The 23,476-nt window shown below is 41.1% G+C and overlaps 1 protein-coding gene across 4 annotated transcripts in view; it reads right to left on the bottom strand.

The window, feature by feature from the left end:
* Positions 1–21,982, bottom strand: part of npr3 (natriuretic peptide receptor 3) — a 105,099-nt gene extending 83,117 nt beyond the window's left edge. For all 4 annotated transcript variants that reach the window (XM_028805643.2, XM_028805642.2, XM_028805641.2 and 1 more), the window contains exon 1: positions 20,927–21,982. In XM_028805643.2, coding sequence (XP_028661476.1) covers positions 20,927–21,602 — 676 coding nt within the window. In that variant the 5' untranslated portion in view covers positions 21,603–21,982. The remainder of the gene's footprint in view (positions 1–20,926) is intronic.
* Positions 21,983–23,476: the final 1,494 nt, after the last annotated feature.

Consider the following 23,476-nt stretch of genomic DNA (forward strand, 5'->3'; position numbering starts at 1 on the left):
TAAAAGCCTAAATATCAGAAATGTTACTAGTTTAACAATGATATGTCAGTTAATTCTATTAAAATTTACTATTAGATGAAGCGGGGAAGGGCTCCGGCACCCCCCACGACCTTGTTGAGGACTAAGCGGTTTAGAAAACAACTGACTGACTATTAGAGGATGAAGTGGGAGACACTACCCTAACTCGGCTTTATCATCTGTGATTTTACTCGGTAGGATTTAATTTCCCACATAATATAAGGTTTCAGCAATTTAAAATCATTAAATTATATGGTCTTGGATGGGCAGCTTACGAACTAATATGACATACTCAACGACTCAGTAAAACTAGTCTGCAACTTGCTCTGATAAAATCAAATCTTTAGTCATAGGAGTGGGCCCTGTGTACATGAAAACTGACAATCAATGAATGCTCATCCAGAAATACAATGCATAGAAGGCAGCGACAAGGAGTAAGGAACATGCAGGTGTTTTAGACCTCACAAACAGAGCAGATGCTCTCTATCTATCTATCTATCTATCTATCTATCTATCTATCTATCTATCTATCTATCTATCTATCTATCTATCTATCTATCTATCTATCTATCTATCTATCTATCTATCTATCTATCTATCTATCTATCTACTGTTTTCAACTCCTGGCCCCAGTATTATGAGTTTGCATGTTCTTCCAGTGCCTATTTGGGCTTTTCTTTGAGTACTCAAGTTTACCTCCAGCAAAGGCCTAATATGTGAGTTAGGAGGACTGACAAAACTAAGCTGACCCAGTGTGAGCAGAATGTGTCCCGCGGTGAAACAGAACCACATTCCCTACTGAATCATGTTACATGCTTGAAGTCGCTGGGCTGTCTCCACTACACAGCAACTCTGACTTGTTTGGGGTTAAAGAAGGTTGGCTAGATCATTTAATATGGCCATTTCTTGATGTATTCATTTGAAATGCAGAGAAGTGACAATCACATACAAAGGTCACTAAGTCAATTGCAGAATTCTGTCAGGTAACTGCAGGTCCCTAGGAGGCCATTACAATGTGTTCCTAAATCCTTTGAAGACAGCAGCAGCAACGGAAACATTTCCTAGTTCACACACACTGACAAAAGATGCAAAACACAACATGAAGTGATTTTTTCCTGTGTTTGTTTCTGATAAAATCATAATGGATTATATTGCAAAATGATTGCTTCATTGTACTTTACAATGGGCTTAACCAGACAGTAAACGGCTAAACTAAAACAAACCCATCAACACATATGTGTAATTCATTTTTTTACAGTTTTGGGTTCACTTGTTACATTTTTAAATATGGGCTGCCACTATTAACCATTCAGTCATTAAATGACACAATATACTCATGACCACTTCTAATACTCCTTCATTATTATTTTTGTCATGCTGTTGGAACTTTCAGAAACACTTCTCATCCACTTGTGTAATCCCAAGTTTTTATGTGTAAAATAAATTGTACTGGGAAGTCAAAGTTCCACTGTTGTGCGATTTATAAGCCCTTAATGCAGCCATCCAACAAGAATGCAAAAGATAAATAAAAATGGCACAAGTATTAACAAAAATGACTAATGAGAGGGATAGACAAAAGGAAAAATGTAACATACAAGTAAACAAGGGAAACAAAAGTCTGATAGAGCATAAGCCGCCTTAACTCAGGATGTTTGTAAGAAGCTAGAAGTACATAATAAACAAAAATAGTTGTGTCAGATATTTCTCTCTATTATAAAAGAAAATCTTGCGACGAGACGTGATCTTCTGAAGAGAGACAGAGAGACACTTCAGACAGGCAGAAACACTTTCACTTCCCATGACACGGTCAAGTCACGTCATACTGACATCCATTGGAAGCATGTTCCCATGAGACAGTGACCTAGACAAGGAAAGTAATAATCAGCCCGGAATAAGTGGAATTGAAAACCTTGCAGGTCCAAATGGGATCAGAAATAAAAGACAAAGAGTAAAACACACAGTAGAACTTCATAAAGACGTTCAAAAAATGTTGGCGCCATACACATGAACTTCAGGTTACAGATTTTAAAAGCAGTGGAATTTGAAAGGCTCAAAAAAAAACCTTGGCATGATACACACGCAGAGCAAGTTCAAAAATATGACAGTACTAAAATTTGAAAGTGTCAAAGAAATGAGAGTACAGATCGCATTCGCGTAAACAAATGGAAATTATTACTAGGTGAAATAACGGAACAGCAAAAAGAGATTGAATATATGGACATAAGTAATATGTCGGAAGTATGTAGATATTGTATGTCTTTAAAGTTTAAGTCAGAGACGTGTAGATTGTCTAATTTGTGTTGCCATCAGGGAAAAGTAGTGCTGCTTCCCAATGAAGAGGCGTTTCCGCAAGAATTCAAAGATTTGTTGTTTGGTGAAAGTGAAATCCACAAACACTACAGGCAAAATATACGCGTCTACAATAATCTTTTCACGTTAGCATCATTCAATGCACAAAACATTGATTTACACAACAATGGACCATATGCTATGAGAATCTGTGTTCCTGCAACAATTACAGCTACGACAAGTTTAATATCGAAAAAAACACAATTTGGTCAGGTGTATCTTTATGATCACGGAGAAGCAATGCAACATAGAATCAAAAGAGTTAAATGATCCGACGTAATAGAAATTATACAGCCAATAATGGATACAAATTGATATATCCAAAAGTATCACACTTTATACAAAATGTATCAGTAAAACACGGACAAAGAAATTTTCTTGGATTTCTATATGAATCTGAAAGATCACAGTCACATTTATAATAAACCCACATGTGATGAATTGTCAGCGAAAATAATTTCGAAAGACGGAGATATCAAAGACAGAGTAGATATTCGTGTATATCCAAAGGCAAAGCATGATTCATCATTTCTGTCAAATACATCGCTACATTCAGATCCTTTACTCTTTCCTTTGCTTTTCCCAGATTGCGAAACAGGATGGTCATACAATATATAACAAACGCATTCAGAAAAACAATTAACACCCACACAATATTTCGGGTCAAAATTAGCAATACGTTCCCATGTATTTAACCCACTTCTCTCATGTCAACATCTATCGCAACATTACATTATTAATGCGTATGTAAAAGTCGTAGCTAATCATCTCTTCTTTATTAAGTTGAATCAAGCTAAACTTAGAACTGAACATAGGCAAGGTCTCATTGATCACATTCAAACTTCAAATATCAATAATTCAGACAAATTCAAAATAGGTAAAGCAGTAATATGACCATCATCATATCAAGGTAGTCCAAGAGCATTGCAACAGTTACTGTATATTATGATGCAATGGCAATATCCAGAACTATCGGTTGGAGAGATTTATTTCTTACAATAACGTGCAATCCACAATGGCCAGAAACCCACAGTTTCTTGAGAACAATGCCACTAGCTACATTGGCTCTGGATATTCTCACTTCTGTAAGTAGATTGTTTTATCAGAAAGTCTTCTTTTTATTGAATGAACTCGAAACGGTGTTCGGGAAAAAGGAGATCTTGATATGCCATTCATATTAAAACGTTAACAGTTTCCCGTTAGAATAGCTTTTGCAATGACAATTAACAAATCACAAGCACAAACATTTGAAAAAGTCGGTTTATTTATAAGAGACAAAGAAACGATATTCACTAACGGCCAGTTATACATTGCATTATCATGCTGTAAGACCAAACAAGGAATCAAAATTCAATGTGATCTTCAAGAAAAGTTCATTCCAAATATTGTTTTTACTGAAGTTTTAAAATGAAAAGTGAACATAATGCATATGTAACAATTCCCATGAAAAAAAAAAAAACACTTTAAATTGTATTTCCACAGGACCAAACCAGGGAGGTTGGCAAGCGAAGCGAGCAGGGGGCAGAGCCCCCTAGTGAAATATTCAAAAAATGTTCTTCAGTTTAAATGTTTAAAGTCTACTTGAGCTCCACATGTGCAAAGCATACAATTATTCAACTTAAAATTACATATCAAGCGTATCTGTCTCACTTAAAATTGTCCAAAATGTTTCCAGGGCAAGATCCAACCTGTGAACGTTACAATCGAGCTCCAGCCTCATTGGGCCACATGTTCTGTGCCTGCATCAAATTAACATCATTCTGGACCAAAATCTTTAAATGTCTATCAGACAGCCTGGGTGTCACAATCACTCCTGATTCATTAACAGTGGTGTTTCGTGGACTTCCAGATGGGCTTAAAGTGGAGAAGGACAAACAAACTGTAATTACCTTTACTACACTACTGGCACGTAGACTTATCTTGCTCAACTGGAAGAATGCTAACTCACCTCTTTCAAGTCAGTTGGTAACTGATGTTATATACTATCTGAAATTGGAAAAAATCTAACTTTTTCAAGCCTTGGCAGGATCTAATCAATAACATTTCAGAATAAGAACTTAAATTGAGGAAGTGAATTCTCTCCCTTCTTTTTTATTCTGTTATTAAAGTTTTACTCTGCTGGCCTAGCTCTCTTTTTCATGGTTGGGGGTTGATTTGTTTCGAACCTAGTTTTGTTAATCTTGACTTGCTTGTATGGAATGTTATTTGATTTTAATAAAATTAATAAAACGTTTAAAAAAATGTTTAAAGTGTAAGTACCCTCAATTGTAAAAAAAAAAAAAAAAAATCAACAATAACATATTTGTAATCGCTGACCTGGAAATAGACTAAAACAGTATATCCCAACCTTTTTTCTGTGGTGGCACACTTTTTTTAACCAAAACCATCCCAAGACACACCACTATTGTACTAACCACAAACACGTGATATCTCATACTCTGTCTGAAGGTGTAGGAATACCGGAGAAGCGGGTAAAAAAAGCAGCTCTGGGATCAGTGTTCGCAGCATGGCACTTAGTGAGCACTTTGGGCGTATCTCCCAGCTGCATTTGTCCCTATACCCACTCCTCTCTGCCTCAGAGACACCTCCTATGCCCACTATCCACCAGCCCTGTGAGACTCGCTATTGACCACACACTCAGGGACTGTAACAATATAATATAAACATTGTGGTGCTACTTTTATGCCAGCTTCTCCAGGTTAAGTTCTGTTCTCCTCAGAAAGGTCTCAACACACTAAGGAAGTTGTCCCTCTCAGGTTTAGACCAAGGTGCGCTACACTGTCACTTCAAAGGAACACCTGGGCAGCTGTAATGGCGCACCACTGTGCCACAGCCCACCGATTGAAAAACACAGGTCTAAAATGACACCCCCACATGCTTATGTTTGAACTTTGTCATTTTTAACCTTCTTGGAGTGGCTCTTAGAGAGTTAGGACCAAAATATCAAAAACACTGTCATTTTTGTCATTGGCAACCTTGAAATAGAATAAAGTGGCACTCCACATGCCTATATTTCCATTCCCCTTTTTTTTCAAAGTTTTGTGAATAGGAGTAACTTTGACACCTTTATTGCCATTTGTGGGTGAACACCAGGGGTTGGTTGATGTGGCACACACAACTTCAAGTTCTTCTGATCATTTTTGCTGTAGGCACCTACTGCTTTACTCTTTATCATAAGGGTGTAATTTCTTGATCAAAATATGGTCCAAAAGTGGGTGGCCAAATTAGGGGGGAAACTAAAACACTCAACATCCTGCATAACTTGACATCAAGATGAATTGAACTGTATATCATATGTAGGGATTTTCTCATACCGGTAAGTCAGGAGGCACCAGACAAAAAGACTGAAGTGATACCAAAGCATTGATAAGTAAATCTTAAGGAACGCAATAACAAAACATGAGGCCCCTCTGGGCCCAAATTAACATTTAGTTTGCCCACCACTGTATCTTCATGACAGCACTCCCTTTCTAACCTCCTGTCTCTGCCCCAAACATCCTGGGGTATTACTGCACCTCTCCAACAGCTAGCAGCATCTGGATACCATCTGCAACGGTTTTGCCCAGCAATCCTAGTGGTGCCTTTACTATTGGAAATCTCTTGACAGCTGGGTTCCACCCCACATTTAAAACATATGGTTCCCTATTAAAATCAAACTGAAACATTTTAAAATCATTTATATTTAACACTTGACTGTTTAATCGATTTATGCTGCATCTTATAGTCTTCTAATTATGATAATATTATAATACTAATGTGTGACTTGTGTTGCCATACGCTATCTGGCCTTCAGTCAAAATGGTTTGGTATGGTCACTAATTCTGCTTTTACTCACATGAGAGGACTCCACTGCAAATTAGCCTTGATGCCCATATTTTAGTTACATATCACTTACTGTACTTATGAGTCATGATCAACATCTTCATGTAAAAGAGTCTGGGTGATCTGGAGCATAATAACCATGAAAATCAAATGTAAACATCTAATTAGTTCATTTCACCTTAACCATCTTAGCCACGTGAGAATTAAAACTATCAGATTATGAATAATGTAAAATATTTTTAGTAGGCTATTGACATGACAAGCACAGAGCTTGCTAAGAGTTTACTAAAATTTAATGTTCAACATACTGTAAAGAACAGCCATTAATGATCTGTATAAATGCAGAACTGTAAAAAATCATGCATGATATAGATTTCACAGAAAATACATGAATATGTGAAATGTGACAATCAGTAAATAACAAAATTATATGTGAGTATACATAATTAAATGTGTCTTTAAATATCCATGTGTTGCTCTTTTATGTATGCGCTGTGGAGCATGGCCCAGACACAGACAGGCAGACATCGTTGTAAGTCACCACACACGCTTTATTTACAAATACTATTTACAGTGAAGCACATAACCCCAAAACTCCCCAAAGTTCAGGCCTCTCACACAATGCCTCTCTCTCTTCAGGCCGCCTCCTTTCCTCTCCTCCCGAGCTCCCCTTTTATACACAACCCAGATGTGCTCCAGGTGCCTCCCAATTAACCTCCGCCAGCACTCCCCAGTGTGGCGGAAGTACCGGCCGTGCACCCGGAAGCACTCCGGGTGTCCCTGGTCGTTTTCCCCCCAGCACTTCTGTGTGTGGCGGAAGTGCTGAGGACCAGGGCTCTCCCTGGCGGTGACCACGGGCCCCTATAGGGTTGAGCTTCCAAGCTCAGTTCCCGTGGTCTCCAAAGCCACCAGGGCAGTTGCCCCCTCGTGGTCTGGAGGAGGCGTAATCCCTCCTCCGATCCTTCCGGGCATCCCGGCTGGGTTCCACCCCCAGCCGCTTGCCACAGTGCCTATTAAATTATTTCTTCATTTCTGTGACACCACATGCAGCATGAAATAAGCCAGAAAACCATCGTTTTCTCCCATCAAAGTTGATAGGGTGGCTGTAATGAATGTTGTGTTTTGGTGGGATAGTTGGTTGGATTGGTGGACTGTCAGTGAAGTGCATGCTCCAAGTTGCAAACAGCCCTCAATTCCTCATCAAAAGTTTACATCTGCTTTGCAGTAAGGAGACCAGAGTTCACACCAAGGGTTCTCCATGCGTGGGGTTTGCATGTTCTCCCTGTGTCTGCATGGATTTCCTCCAGGTTTTCCAGTTTCTTCCCACTGTCCAAAGACATGGAGGTTAGGTGGATTAGCAATACTAACTTGGCCCTGTTATGCGGTTGGTGTTTATGTGTGTGTTCGGCCTGCGAGGGACTGGCACCTTGTCCAGGGTTTGTTCCTACCCTGTGCTCTATGCTAACTGGGATAGTCTCCAACACCCCCCATGACCCTGTTCTGGACTAAGCTGGTTAGAAAATGACTGATGATGACCGAGTCTGCATCTGAAGTGTCTGCTGTAAAGTTAGCTGAAGCTTTACATCAATTCTACCAACAATTCAGCAATAAAAACACAGTACTCACCAGAGTCCACCATTGCAACTTTACTGGGTGAAAATAACAGTTTTCATTTCAAGGTGTATTTCATGCTACGTACAGTGCCACTGAATTAAATAAATGACGAAAATAATTAAATAAATACATAAATACAGTAAACAAGCAACAAAAAATATTTCATGACACATTTCATTATTTATGCTCACACAGCCATGCAATCTCAATTTACAAGCATTGGCTGTTGAATGACTCGAGCTGAAGACCTCAGTGACTTTAAATTTGATACTGCCATAGGATGCCACCTTTTCAAAAAGTCAGTATATGAAGTTTCTGCTCTGCTAGAAAGTGCTATTATTGTGAAGTGGAAGTGTCTAGGTGGAACAACAACTTGGCCATGAAGTGGTTGACCACGCAAACTCACAGATAAAGGCCTTCAAGTGCTGAAGCGCATATCACATACAAATCACCTATCCATTGTTACATCTCTCACAAAAGAGTTCCACATTTCCTATAGAAGTAAGATCAGCACTAGAACTGTTTATCGAGAGCTTTATGGAATGTGTTTCCATGGCTGAGCAGCTGCTCACAAGCCTAAGATGTAATGTCAAACATCAGCATACCACTATTGGACTCTGGAGCAGTAGAAACGTTCTTTGGAGTGGTGAATCATTTCCAGTGCCTAACAGTACAATGAACAAATCTAGGTTTGGCACCTTCCAAGCAGGTCTGGCTACCTTCTAGACTGCATAATGCCTACTGTAAAGTTTGGTGGAGGAAGAATAATGATCTGGGGTTGTTTTTAGGGTTTGAGCTTGGCTTCTTGGTTCTATTGAAGGGTATTGTTAATATTATGGTATACAAAAACATTCTCGACAATTGTGTTCTTCTAGTTTTGTGGCAGCAGTTTATGGATGACCTCACAAATGCTCTTTTGACCGAATGGATACAATTTCCCACAAACACACTACAAAATTCTGAGGAAAGCCTTCTCAGAAGAGTGGTGGCTATTATAGCCAGCAAGGTTTTGGGGAGGGAGGAGGTTAGGAGTCCATATTAATGGCCATGGTTTTGGCATGGGATGGCCAATAAGCTCATATAGGTGTGATGGTCAGGTGTCCACAAACTTTTGGTCATAAAGTGTATGATATTGAGGTGATCATCTGGTGCCAGTTTTGCCAAACTGAGTAACCTCTCTTTGGTTTCCTAAGTCTCTTATTGTATTAACTGACTGATCAGCTTTAGTTTATTTAATTGAATTACTCTCACTTAAATTATACCAACGAAGATTCAGAGCACACTATGCAAAACAGTTTGAATGGCTTACACAACTTTGGCTGTTCCTTGATTTTTCTCTTCTGTTTAAATGAAAAACAAAGTCTTTCTTGTTTGAATAGAGCTGTAGGGGAGGTGCATTGACAGACATGTGGGGCATCAAATCAGCAAACTAGGCCATTCCAACAACAAAATAGGAATTGTCTTTGAATCACTGGAGTCTGAGGCAGTGGTGAAGCCAGAAATTGCAAAGTGGGTGGGCCTGGACACAACTGGGTGGGCAAGTAATTAGCCATTCTTAGGAGAGGGGGTCCACATGAAGCTTTGCACAGCTCAGTGTAGGGATGATCTTACAAAAACCTGGTGGGAGGATCCCCCTTGAAGATTACATTACAGAGAGAATTTGCTTCTGAATGGGGGGCCCTGGCCACACCGTAGCTTAGCCCCTGGCCTGAGAACCACATGCTAAAACCAATCAATGAGAGTAAAAACATTAAAAAGAATTAAAAATTGGAGCCAGATTATTGCCCTACTACATCTACAAAATCAACTTTATTTCTGTCATCTTGTATTTTTAAATTATGCAGAGAAATGCTAAAAGCAAAATCAGTTTCATGAAAAAATAATTTAGGAAAAGCATGTCCTCTTACACAAAAAGGGAAAGGCAAAAATAAACTTCTACTATACTATAATTAATGTATATCTGCCACCATTTAAAAGAGGAAGGAAGGAAGGAAGCCTTTATTGTCATTGTACCAGCACAATGAAATTGTAAAAGCTACAACTGTAAACAGTGCAAGTGCATCAAACAACGACGAACAAATAATATAAAAAGCACACATCCTATGACAAATAAATACAATACATAAATAAGTAAGGGACATGAAATTATTATTCACTAATGTACGTCATACGTACTGGTAAAAAAAAATTGTAACAGCTCTATCAGTTCTTAAAATTTAAAATTCTAATGGCCAAGGATAAAAACTATCTTTTTGTTTTACTTTTAAAGTTCTTGCACTGCCTGCTGGAGGGCAGTAGTGTGAACAGTGAATTAGCCAGGATGGGAAGGGTCTTTAATGATTTTCCTGGTCCTGCGGAGGCATTGGGCACTGGAGATATCTTCCAGGGACAGCAGAGACCTCTGCTATGCATATTACCCTCCGCAGAGCTTTCCTGTCTGCTGCTGTGTACATCCAGCATACCATGTTGACTCTCGATGGTTGAGCGGTAGAAGGTCAATGGCAGCTTGTCCTTCATTTCCACTTTCCGGAGAAGTCTCATGAAATGCAGTCATTGCTGGGCCTTTTTGACCACCGCCAGAGTGTTTGCTGTCTAGGACAGGTCCTCAGAAATGTAAGTTCCCAGGAACTTAAAGGAGGTCACCCTCCATTGATGTATACATGGTCTGGCTCTGCTCTGTGCCTCCTTAAGTCAATGACCATCTCTTTAGTTTTGCAGGTATTGAGTGAGAGATTGCTCCTGGAGCACCACACTGACAGCTTCTGCACCTCATCCCTGTTTGAAGACTCATCATCACCAGTTATGAGACCTACCACAGTGGAGTCATCAGCGAACTTGATGATAATGTTGCTGGAGTAATTAGATGTGCAGTCATAAGTATACAGGGCATGGAGAAGTGGGCTCAGTACACAGCCCTGCGGGGAGCCCAAGCTAAGTGTGAGGGTGGAGTAGCTGTGGGGGCTAATTCTAACAGTTTGTGGACAGCCAGTGAGGAAATCCTTTATCCAAAGAAGGAAAGGGCAAAGTTCAGGTTATACAGCTTGTTGGTTAGTATGCTGGGGATGATTATGTTAAACACCAAGATATAATTGACAAACAGAATCCTTACATAGGTTTTTGAAAGTTCCAGATGGCTCATCACTGTATGGAGGGTTGTACTGATAGCATCTCCTATGCATCTATTTGGTCTATTAGTAATATGGTGAGGGCTGAAATTGGGAGGGAAGTTGGCTTTAATGTGCAGAGCTATAAGTCTTTCAAAACATTTCATGACTGTTGACACCAATGCAAATGGTCTGTAGTCATTAAGGTTATGGACAACTGACTTTTTAGGGATAGGCATGATAGTAGCCAATTTAAGGCAGGGAAGAATGGTGGCCTGCATCAGTGACAGATTAAATACATTAGTAAGGACTTCTGCCAACTGGTTGGCACAAGCATTAAGTACCATGTCAAGTATGCCATCTGGTCCAGCAACTTTCCTCGAGTTCACCGTCTTGAGCACCTGTCTCACTTGAAGTTCCTGAAAAGTAAGTATGTCGCAACTGGGAGTTAGAGGGAGCAGAGTGTCAGTGTGAGACCACTTTCCCTCAAAGTGGGCAAAGAAAAGATTTAGTTCTTCTGTCAATGAGGCGTCAGCACAGAGCGGCACATGTATACTGTTTTTGTAATTGGTGATTTTTTGGATTCCCTGCCGTACCTGCTGTGGGTTATTGTCTGTCAGGTGGGGCTGTACCTTGCTCTTATAGGCCATCTTGGCAGTGTTGATTCCTCTCCTCAGATTTGCTCTTGCTGCACTGTACCGCTCCCTATCCTCAGCTTCTCAACAGAGACTGAACCTCACTGGTCATCCATGGGTTTTGGTTGAGGTAGACTTGTATGTGTTTATCTACTGTAACCATATCAGTGCAGAACTTAATATAGCCTAGTACAGTTTCTGTGTGCTTCTCTAAGTCTAATTGTTCAAATATGGACCATTCTGTGCTTTCAAAAAAGGCCTGCAGCTGCGAGAGGGCTCCCTCAGGCCAGGTTTTGATGGTTTTTATGGTTGGCTTGATTTCCCTCCAGGAGGGAGTGTTTGCTGGGATGAGGAGCAGTGAGAGATGGTCAGAGAAACCCAGATGTAGGAGAGGTAGGGCTCTGTAAGCATGCTTTTGGTTGGAATAAACACGGTCTGGGATGTTCCTACCCCGGTGGAGCACTGTACATATTGCACATATTTGGGGAGTACAGTCTTTAGGCATGCTTGATTAAAATAACCAGCCACAATGTGTACACTGTCAGAATAAGCTTGTTGATGGTTTTTGATCACATCATGTAGACAGGCAAGAGCTGAGCTAATATTAGCATTAGGATGGATAAAAACAGCAGCAATGATCACAGCAGTCAGCTCCCTTGGTAGATAGAAAGGTCTGCATAAAACTTGCTTCCAAATCAGGAGAACAGTGTGTGTATAAAATCTTATTGTTTGTACACCAGTCATCGTTTATACACACGCAAATACCCACACCTTTTGTCTTGGCGGATTCCGATCCTGTGAAAGCAGTAGATTGTACGGCCCACCAGCTGCCCTACGATGCCCGGGATAAACAGGTGCAGCCAGATTTCTGGAATGATCATCACACGACATTCACGGACATAGACGTTTGTTGCCATTGGTAATTCCACATTGTCTAATTTGTAGACGATGGATCTAGCAGTTGCCAGGAAGATACTCAGTATTGAGGGCTTATGTGGCTGCTCCCTTAGTCTAACCAGAAGCCCCTTCCGGCATCCACACTTTTACTTGCGCTCCTGACACAATCTGCGCTGCCTCTTGGACCCAATAACAATCCAAGGAGCTCCTGGAGGCCTCGCTATATCCTGTGGTATGTTGTGAATCCGCTGTTAACTGATTGTAATGGCCATATTGCAACATAATCCAATATTAAGCAATTCTGTATGACTATACTCATCCATCTTAGCACGCCTTGCATATAACACATATATACACATTAACACAACCAAGCATGAAACACAGAGCCGAGAGCCACTGCATTCATGCACACTGCTATCTTGGGACCAGATACCCCAAAAGAGGAACCTGCTGCAAATTTCATTTAGTAGGAATCCACTTTGTTCAGAATTAAAAGTCCATTCTGCTTTTGACATGAATGTTCACCATTCAAAGACATGTCACTCATTTGTTTTTGTGTAGCATCAGGTTTCCAAAATAATATGCAGCCTCTCTGGAGAATCTATTCACCAGTTCACAAAAGGAAATGCGACACCTTTGTCACCATTAGCGGAGACTTGAGTAACTCGGAGTCCCAGGTATGGCAGAAGTTTACAAGTGTGTGTCAATATTGCAGAGCAGGCCAAGACATATTTTATGTATCAATTTTTCAGTTTTGACTTGGTAGTACAAAGTTTATCATTGCCTTCTGACACAGGCTGCCTTAGTCTGATCTATGGAATACACGTGAGCAGTAAGTAATTTTTGGGCCAGGGCCCTGCATACTCCCTGTCCCAATTACTAGGCTGAAAACATGGATGGATCAAAAATATACACTCACTGACCAATCTACACTGCATCCAGAAAGTATTCACAGCGCATCACTTTTTCCACATTTTGTTATGTTACAGCCTTATTCCAAAATGGATTAAATTCATTTTTTTCATCGGAATTCTACACCCCATAATGACAACGTGAAAAAAGTTTACTTGAGATTTTTGCAAATTTATTAAAAATAAAAAAATTGAGAAAGCACATGTACATAAGTATTCACAGCCTTTGCCATGAAGCTCAAAATTGAGCTCAGGTGCATCCTGTTTCCCCTGATCATCCTTGAGATGTTTCTGCAGCTTCATTGGAGTCCACCTGTGGTAAATTCAGTTGATTGGACATGATTTGGAAAGGCACACACCTATCTATATAAGGTCCCACAGTTGACAGTTCATGTCAGAACACAAACCAAGCATGAAGTCAAAGGAATTGTCTGTAGACCTCCGAAACAGGATTGTCTCGAGGCACAAATCTGGGAAAGGTTACAGAAAAATTTCTGCTGCTTTGAAGGTCCCAATGAGCACAGTGGCCTCCATCATCCGTAAGTGGAAGAAGTTCGAAACCACCAGGACTCTTCGTAGAGCTGGCCGGCCATCTAAACTGAGCGATCGGGAGAGAAGGGCCTTAGTCAGGGAGGTGACCAAGAACCCGATGGTCACTCTGTCAGAGCTCCAGAGGTCCTCTGTGGAGAGAGGAGAACCTTCCACAAGGACAACCATCTCTGCAGAAATCCAGCAATCAGGCCTGTATGGTAGAGTGGCCAGACGGAAGCCACTCCTTAGTAAAAGGCACATGGCAGCCCGCCTGGAGTTTGCCAAAAGGCACCTGAAGGACTCTCAGACCATGAGAAAGAAAAGATTGAACTCTTTGGTGTGAATGCCAGGCGTCACGTTTGGAGGAAACCAGGCACCGCTCATCACCAGGTCAATACCACCCCTACAGTGAAGCATGGTGGTGGCAGCATCATGCTGTGGGGATGTTTTTCAGCGGCAGGAACTGGGAGACTAGTCAGGATAAAGGGAAAGATGACTGCAGCAATGTACAGAGACATCCTGGATGAAAACCTGCTCCAGAGCGCTCTTGACCTCAGACTGGGGCAACGGTTCATCTTTCAGCAGGACAACGACCCTAAGCACACAGGCAAGATATCAAAGGAGTGGCTTCAGGACAACTCTGTGAATGTCCTTGAGTGACCCAGCCAGAGCACAGACTTGAATCTGATTGAACATCTCTGGAGAGATCTTAAAATGGCTGTGCACCTACGCTTCCCATCCAACCTGATGGAGCTTGAGAGGTGCTGCAAAGAGGAATGGGCAAAACTGGCCAAGAATAGGTGTGCCAAGCTTGTGGCATCATATTCAAAAAGGCTTGATTGAGGCTGTAATTGCTGCCAAAGGTGCATCGACAAAGTATTGAGCAAAGGCTGTGAATACTTATGTACATGGGATTTCTCAGTTTTTTTATTTTTAATAAATTTGTAAAAACCTCAAGTAAACTTTTTTCACGTTGTCATTATGGGGTGTTGTGTGTAGAATTCTGTGGAAAAAGTGATGTGCTGTGAATACTTTCTGGATGCACTGTATAAGGACCATTATACTAATACTGGGTAGGACCTCCTTTTGCTCTTAAAGCAACCTCAGGTCTTTGTGGCATGGATTCCACAAGATGCTGGAAACCTTCCTTTGAGATTCTGGGCCAATGTGGGCATTCTTACATCATGCAGTTCCTGCACATCTCACAGCTGCACATTCATACTGTGAATCTCCCACTCTACCACATCCCAAAGGTAATCTGGTAGATTCAGATCCTGTGACTGGAAAGGTCACTGAACTCACTGTCATGTTCATGAAACTAATTTGAGACAACTGTTGCTCTGTGACATTATGTATTATCATGCTGGAAATAACCATTAGAAGATGTCTAAAATGTATCCATGAAGAGACGTACATGGTTAGCAAGAATGCTTAAATATGCTGTGGCATTCAAACAATAATTGATTGGAGTTAACAAGACAAATGTGTGCCAAGAAAACATTTCCTACACCATTACACCACCACCACCCTGGACTGTTGACACAATTCAGGTTGGCACCAAATTCTGATGCTATCATCTATGTCAGTGCTTCCCAAACTTGGTCCTGGGGACCCCCAGTGGCTGCAGGTTTTTGTTCCAGCCAGATTCATAATCAGTGACAACACCTGATAACACTGAGCTCATTTAATTAGCTGGTATTATTTTTCTTTTATTCTACATTCAGAAAATATTTCTGCTTTTGCTAAAGATTTAAATGCTTAACTCTCTTTTGTTATATTTTTCCCTTTCTCTGTGCAGTTTTCCCCCTTCATTGTTTCGTATTAATGACAATTAAAAACAAGCAGAGCAGACACCCAGGCAAACAACACTGAATAATCAAAGGCTGCAAATACTTTTGTGTCAGACCCACTGATTAGTAAATAATGGATTTATTATACAATTAGAACACCTGGAAAAGCAGAATGAAAATCAAGATGAAAATAGTTAAAAAGAAAAAAACATTTATTATTCCCATGCCACAAAGACCTGAGGTTGGTTTAAGAGCAAAGGGAGGCCCTAACTGTAACTTCTTGGTACATTTAAATATATATATACACTAGCTGTGTACGTCCATGCTGTAAAAGGCCCCGGGGTCCTAGAAACTATTGAAATCGTCAGAAAAAAACTGAAATGTAGAGATGTCAGGTAATTGAAAGGAACTACTCTGGGCATCTCTCTCCTAGGAGGTTTCGTTTTGCCGACGTGCTTGCATCGCTTGTGCATTAGCGGCGGGAGGAAAAGTAAAAGGGATACCGTTTTGCCGATGTTAGTGGGTAAGTGACTTTGTCTTCGTTCTGAAGTTTTGTTTGGCTGACGTGCTGGCCTCGTTTGTGTATCATCCTTACCTGACTCCACCTGTTACTTTCGGGTTGGACAGACAGACACACTTCCATGCGTAGATGTTCATATATAAGATATATATATTTTTTTACCAAACTTAGTTTTCTAATTTCTATATTGTTCCCAAAACACAGAACTTAGGAAATAACACATCACTTAATTAGCCAGGGCGGCACGGTAGCGCTTCCACCTCGCAGTTAGGAGACCTGGGTTCGCTTCCCGGGTCCTCCATGCGTGGAGTTTGCATGTTCTCCCCGTGTCTGTGTGGGTTTCCTCTGGGTGTTCTGGTTTCCTCCCACAGTTCAAAGACATGCAGGTTAGGTGCATTCACGATTCTAAATTGTCCCTGGTGTGTGTGGCGCCCTGCCTGGGGATTTGTTCCTGCCTTGCGCCCTTTGTTGGTTGGGATTGGCTCCAGTAGACCCCCATGACCCTGTATTAGGATATAGTGGGTTGGTAAATGACTGACTGACTTAATTAGCCCAGGAGTCCAATTAAAAACAGAAGCTGGTTGGAACAAAAACCTGCAGCCACAGTGGGTCCCCAGGACCGAGTTTGGGAAGCATTGACCTACTGTATGTGTGTCAGCAGAACCTGAGATTCATCAGACCAGGCTATGTTTTTTCCAGTTTTCATCTGTCCAGTTTCGGTGAGCCTGTGCCCACTGCAGCCTCAGCTTTCTGTTCTTGGCAAAAACGAGTTGAACCCACCATGGTCTTCTGCTGTTGTAGCCCACCTGCCTCAAGGTTTGAAGTGTTGTGCATTCTGACATGCCTTACTGCTCACCACAGTTGTACAGAGTGGTTATCTGAGAGTGTCGCCTTCCTGTCAGCCCAAACCAGGCTGGCCCTTCTCCTCTGACCCCCCTCATCAACAAGGTGTTTCTATCCACAGAACTTCCACTCATTCAATGTTTTTGGTTTTTTCGCACCATTCTGTGTAAACTCTAGAAACTGTTCTGTGTGAAAATCCCAACAGATAAGCAGGTATAGAAATACTCCAACTAATCCAACAATCGTGACACACTCAAAATCACTGAGATCACAAATTTAACCCATTCTAGTGTTTGATATGCATGTTAATTGAAGCTCCTGACCTACGTCTGCATGATTTAATGCATTGTGGTGCTGCCATGTGATTAACTAATTAGATAATTGTATGGATAAGTGTGCGTACAGGTGTCCCTAACAATTTTCTCGGACACACACCTATATATATACTGTATATATACAGTATATGTATTTATATATATAAATGTATAAATAAAAAAGAAAACCTGTTCACCAGATTAAAGAGGTAATGTAACACCTTTGTCACCAAGTATGTAGCTCATAGTCACAGGTATGCTTGATGTTCCCAAGTGTTTGCCAGTATTGCAGTGAAGTCCAAGGCATATTTTATGTATCAATATTTATTTCTGACTTGTTGGCACAAAGGTTGGCATTGCCATTTTACGCTGCTCAGACACCAGTTCAACATCTGTGTGGAACTGGCGTGAATTTCCTCATAGAGTCCAAAGACAAGCACTAATTTGGAATAGTCTGACGTATAATAAGATATAATAAGATGCTGCAGGTGTTCTATCAGACAGTTGTGGCGAGCGCCCTCTTCTACGCAGTGGTGTGCTGGGGAGGCAGCATTAAGAGGAAAGACGCCTCACGTCTGGACAAACTGGTGAGGAAGGCAAGCTCTATTGTTGGCATGGAGCTGGACAGTTTGACATCTGTGGCAGAGCGAAGGGCGCTCAGCAGGCTCCTATCAATTATGGAGAATCCACTACATCCATTAAACAGTGTCATCTCCAGACAATGGAGCAGCTTCAGCGACAGACTGCTGTCACTGTCCTGCTCCACTGACAGATTGAGGAGATCGTTCCTCCCCTAAACTATGCGACTCTTTAATTCCATCCGGGGGGGTAAAGGTTAACATTTAACATTATACATAGTTATTGTCTGTTTTTAACCTGCATTATTATCATTCTTTAATTTAATATTATTTATTGTATCAGTATGCTGCTGCTGAAGAATGTGAATTTCCCATTGGGATTAATAAAGTATCTATCTATCTATCTATCTATCTATCTATCTATCTATCTATCTATCTATCTATCTATCTATCTATCTATCTATCTATCTATCTATCTATCTATCTATCTATCTATCTATATTTCTGGATTACGCATTTGCAATAACTGATCTTTGGGCCAGGGCTTTGAATGGCCCCTGCACCCATTTGGTTGACAAAAAGGATGGACCGATATTTTAGTGAACATTTGCTGTAGGTTGAGGGGATACTCCAAACTAACCATAGAGTTTTCTGTCCAACTAATGCTTGCTCATGACTGAAGTAACATTTATTTAAAAAATTACTTTTTTTTTGTATAGAAGAAGACTAATGCACTTTTCTTCACAACAGAAATTGGTACAACTCAGCAGTAGAATGCCACCCAGCTTACTGTATGTGAATTAATGGACTGTACATAAAAAAAATGATTTTTAGTTTTGGCCAATGTGAAATAATGACTGATCATCAGAAAATTGTTACGTTATTTAGAAAACTATAACATGAGCAAAGCACATCTTTCCCATTTAATTTAGCATTTCCCCATATTCAATATATAAAGAAACAACTGTTCTGTCCTAAAAAGGCAAATCCTTATCAAAAGTAAAGACCTTCTCTCAACAGAGAGTAAAATGAGCACTCATCAGGGCACAGAATAACAGCTACATAAAGCTCTTAACACCCATTGCACATTCAATACACAGGAGCTGGATTTTACTATGGCAGCACATGACAGAAGGCTGGGACCAAACCTGTGCAGAGCACTACTTCATCACACCAGATCAGTTTAGAATCTCCAGTTAACCCTAACATCACACCTCTGGGATGTGAGAGGAACACTGGAGTACCCTGAGAAAAATCCCATACAGCCATGGTGGGAAACTCCACAGAAAATGTGACCTAGTAAGGATTTGAACCCAGGACTCAGGAAGTGTGAGGCAGCAGTGCTAAGATGCATAGCTTTGCGCTGCTGAAACTAAAATATATCAAATGCCTATAAAAGCTACAGTTAAAAGTCATTATTTAACTAACACCTGTAATTAAAGGTCCAACAGGTTGAGCACCCACTTTTTGTTTTTGCACTAGGAGACTGTTCTTCTTGGCATTCACTACTGCACTGAGCAGCACTTGCTAAAGCTAGCTACTCAGTCTGCAAGCATTCGTTTTTCGTACGCGTTTAAAGCCTTACAGAGACACTGCAACATCAGTTAATAATGAAGAAGCCCCCTGAATAGGACCCCGGTGCTGACAGAGCACGGTAATGTGCCCAAGAACGCTAAGACAATTTAAAATGTCACATCCAACTATGTATCACAGAACCATAAGAGAAAGTGGAATGCCTCGTGGAAAGCTCCACACGCACGCCAGCACCGCGCCGCCAGTAAACTGATTCGCGAAGTTCTCGCTTCATAATGTCAACTCTTTTCCATGCGCCCCCTAGTGTCCGTAGTACATTCTTACTTCAACTTCTATACTGAGGTGTGCGCGTTATTTTACTGGTTGGTTTCTCTTTTTGTTTGTTTGGTTATTCTGTAAGATTCGATGAAATAGAGCGGGATGTGAACAACACAAGTGTGGATAGCGCTTTGAGTACTGAGAAAAGCGCTATATAAATATAATGAATTATTATTATTATTATTATTATTATAAAAGATTGACTGAACTGGCGAAGCTACGGCGGAATGAAAAAGATTAGGCCTTTTTATGCTGAAAATGATAAAATGTCGGAAGAAAAAAGTTTTTTTTTTTTAGAAGCATACCCACACCTAGAATTAAATTCCTCATTTTTAACTCCATTTATCTTCCTTGTCTTATTATTATCTACCAATTTAACAATTATTCACTCTGTCCTAAACATCACACAATGTGAGTTTATTTTTAAAGTCCTTAAATAACACCTGCGTATGGGGGCATCCTTAAGATGAAACTCAAATACTGAATGAAGCTCAAAAGACCCATTGACCTAATGCGGTACAATGCATACAAAAGAGGGATCACATACTCTTAAAAATGCGTAAATAAGCGATCGGCCTGAAACTAAAAAAAGTTTAACCCAAGCAGTAATACAAATCTACGCACCTCCAACTACTAGACATGTAATGGGAAAAATGGCACGGAAAAAGTCAGATTCAAAATACTGTGTCGGATAAGACACGTAATAAATGACACCTGTAGCATTGAACCCGTCTTTGTCCAAGCGATTTAAAAGATTGGGATGCGTTGCAGTAGTCCAGAAACAACTTTTTTTTTCACATTGGACGTACAGGCTTGTTAAGCGATTGCTTAACCGGTCCTCCGGTGAATCTTCACCTGGTACTGAAACAACAAGGCTGATGTTTGTAAATACAACAGCTCTGCCATAACACCAAACTGCTTGATATAATAATAATAATAATAATAATAATAATAATAACCTCCTGGTAGTCGAGCTATCACACTTGTGGAGTTGGTGGAAGCAGCAGCGCATTGGTGTCAGAGACAGATGACCCATGAACAACTATTCTCCCCATTAAAGCACAAGGTGCGGAGGTCTTCCATCATCGATAAAAAACGACGGCATAAGGCGTTCCGAAATGTTTTGTTCAATACGGCTTCAAGACTTACCACTCTCGCTGTCCTGGATCAGCTTGATGATCTCGTCCACGTCAACGTGGTACCTGGAATCGATCTTATGTGTGACAGTGTGGCGGCCGTCCTCGTCCAGTGCATTGTACACCCCTTCAGTAGCAAAATAGCAGTTCCTTTCCATATTGTCGTCGTCGTAGATGAATAAGGCTCTCTTCCAGTCGAAGTAGCGGAACATTGCCTTGAAAGTCTCCCCCATCTTGCGATAAGAAGGAGACACTCGAGTCAGATGCGTGTACTCAGGGCTCTTGCTGGCAAAGCCCGAAGCCAGTGCACCTGCCGAGATGACTGGGATATTCCAGTGGGACGCCAATCGAATGACCGGTGCGGCCGCGTATTCGCACACAGGTCCCAGGATCACGTCGGGCTTCCTCTTGAAGGACAGCTCCACCAGGGTGAACAGGGCTTGATTGCCGCAATTGGAGTTCTCATAGCGCGCCTTGAAGGTGAATCCTGAATGGAGACTCTCGTTGCCCCTGATTCTGTCCAGTATGTATTCTATAGCTGGTTTGACCCTGGGAATGGAGAACAAGTATGAGGTATCTTTGGGTAAAAGAATTAGCACGTCGATGTCACTGTCTTCACTGAGGGCGCCTATCTGGACGGGCATCAGCGCTAAAGCAGCGCACAGGCAGCATAACGGCAGGCATGGCATAATGACAGATTCTCCCCTATCTGTCTCTGTGTTTGTTTCCTTCCTGTCTATTCTGTTTAAACAATAGCTTTTATTAGCTGATTTTGCACTGTTACTGTGTTTTTAGCAACTCCGTGGCAAAGCAGACTTGTATGCTTCTCCGCGTCTTTGCAACCGGCGTGCTTGAAGTTTTGGCTGGTCGTTGAAAGTTAAATGGAGGGAGCAGCGCCGATTTTGCAGGACTCCAGGTTTCTGAAGAGTGAGCAAGAGGCCGTGCCACAGCTGCATCTAAAAGCCCCGCGTCTCCTTCTTTCCCGTGCTCACGCTCTCGCCGTTTCCCTGGTAATTACTCGCGTTTAAATGAGCCAGCCGCTTGGTATGGAGGAGCCACAAGGGGCGGTTCGCTGGGCATTTTTGTAAGGCGAGTTGATATTAATATTCCTACGTCACTCAAAGGTAGACTCCGCCCTCTTAAAAGAGAGACACGTTTTGTTTAAAGATAGGCGGAGATGGGCACCCTGAGAAAAGCGGGTTAGAAACAAGTGACTTGTTCAATAAATCAGAAAAATCACGATCCAAACAATAAGGTGGGCGTCACACTCCAAACGCTGTGGGTGCGTTACACGCAGCAGTGGAAGAATTTCAGATAAAGTTGGCGTCCATCACCATTGACTTGCTAATAAAGCGAAATCGGGCTTTATTAAGTTATAAAATAATTCAATGTAAATCAAAAAAAAGTTTTACTTTATTGTCTTACATCTAAATTGGTTACAAAGCACGTTGTGCGTTTTAAAACGCTCTCCAAAAATGCCGATCAGCGCAATATATATATATCACATTTCATTATATAAAAACACATACGGTGCTTTACATGTTTAAAAGAGAAGTATTACTTAACAAAAATGAACATTTTTATTACAGATGCGTATAGCTCACAGCCATTTAGTAAATCAATAGTATTTGTTGAAAGACCTACAGTAAATAGTCTTCTACAGCTTTTTGGCAACAAATGTGAACTGCCTGTGATACAACATCGTATCATTTTGTTAAACTCATTTCCAGTATACATCTCAAGAGGTTACGAAGAGTAGCCGGTGTGTGAGATGCAGAAGTATGAACTAAGTGGGTCCCCAAGAAGTCACATATTGTGTCAACGTTCAGATAATGAGATATGAGAATGCACTTGTGATTTCGATGATCTGTCTGTTTTCTTAACCCGATGGGAGTTGGTAGAGTTCGACGTGGTTTACCAGTGCTGTAAGTCCACGACAACATGTCTGTAATAATTAGAGCTCCCCCGCTGCAGAACCATACCTGTCTGGCGCAAGGCAAGGGCCAGTCCTGGAGGGGCCGCCACCCCATTAATTAAGCACACAGTCAGGAACATACGGACCGACCGACTCGCATTCGATAACGATAGGATAACTTAAACTTAGAGTGCACAGAAGGAGTGAACATATAACGCTGGCAGACTGGCAAGGCAAATGGACACACATTCACGGAGCTGGGAGATGGCAGCGGTGACTTTTACGTATGTCTTAACAAATAGTAAGATATTGTAGATAAGCGCCACAATTTCAAAAATCCAGCGCAAAACTAAGCGTTCTGCAATTGTGTTTATGTCTTTTTTATTTTGTACATACCGGCAAATTGGCGTGATAGACGATTTCATATCGGTCCTCTTTGAGTGTTAATGTGATTTGTGAGCGGTGGTTAGCCATGCGACACTGACGCTCCTTGCAGAGTTCCTTCCCACTGGGACAGGAACAGGAACACTGGGACCTTGAGATGGAAAGGGGTTGAATTGCTAAGAAAATAGCATTCGCAATGTTACATAATCCTAACAATATTGTGGTAAAATAATGTTTGGTGCTGCTGGCCCAAGGATAATTGGA

The sequence above is a fragment of the Erpetoichthys calabaricus genome, chromosome 7 (genome assembly GCF_900747795.2).
Source record: "Erpetoichthys calabaricus chromosome 7, fErpCal1.3, whole genome shotgun sequence".
Classification (NCBI taxonomy): domain Eukaryota; kingdom Metazoa; phylum Chordata; class Cladistia; order Polypteriformes; family Polypteridae; genus Erpetoichthys; species Erpetoichthys calabaricus.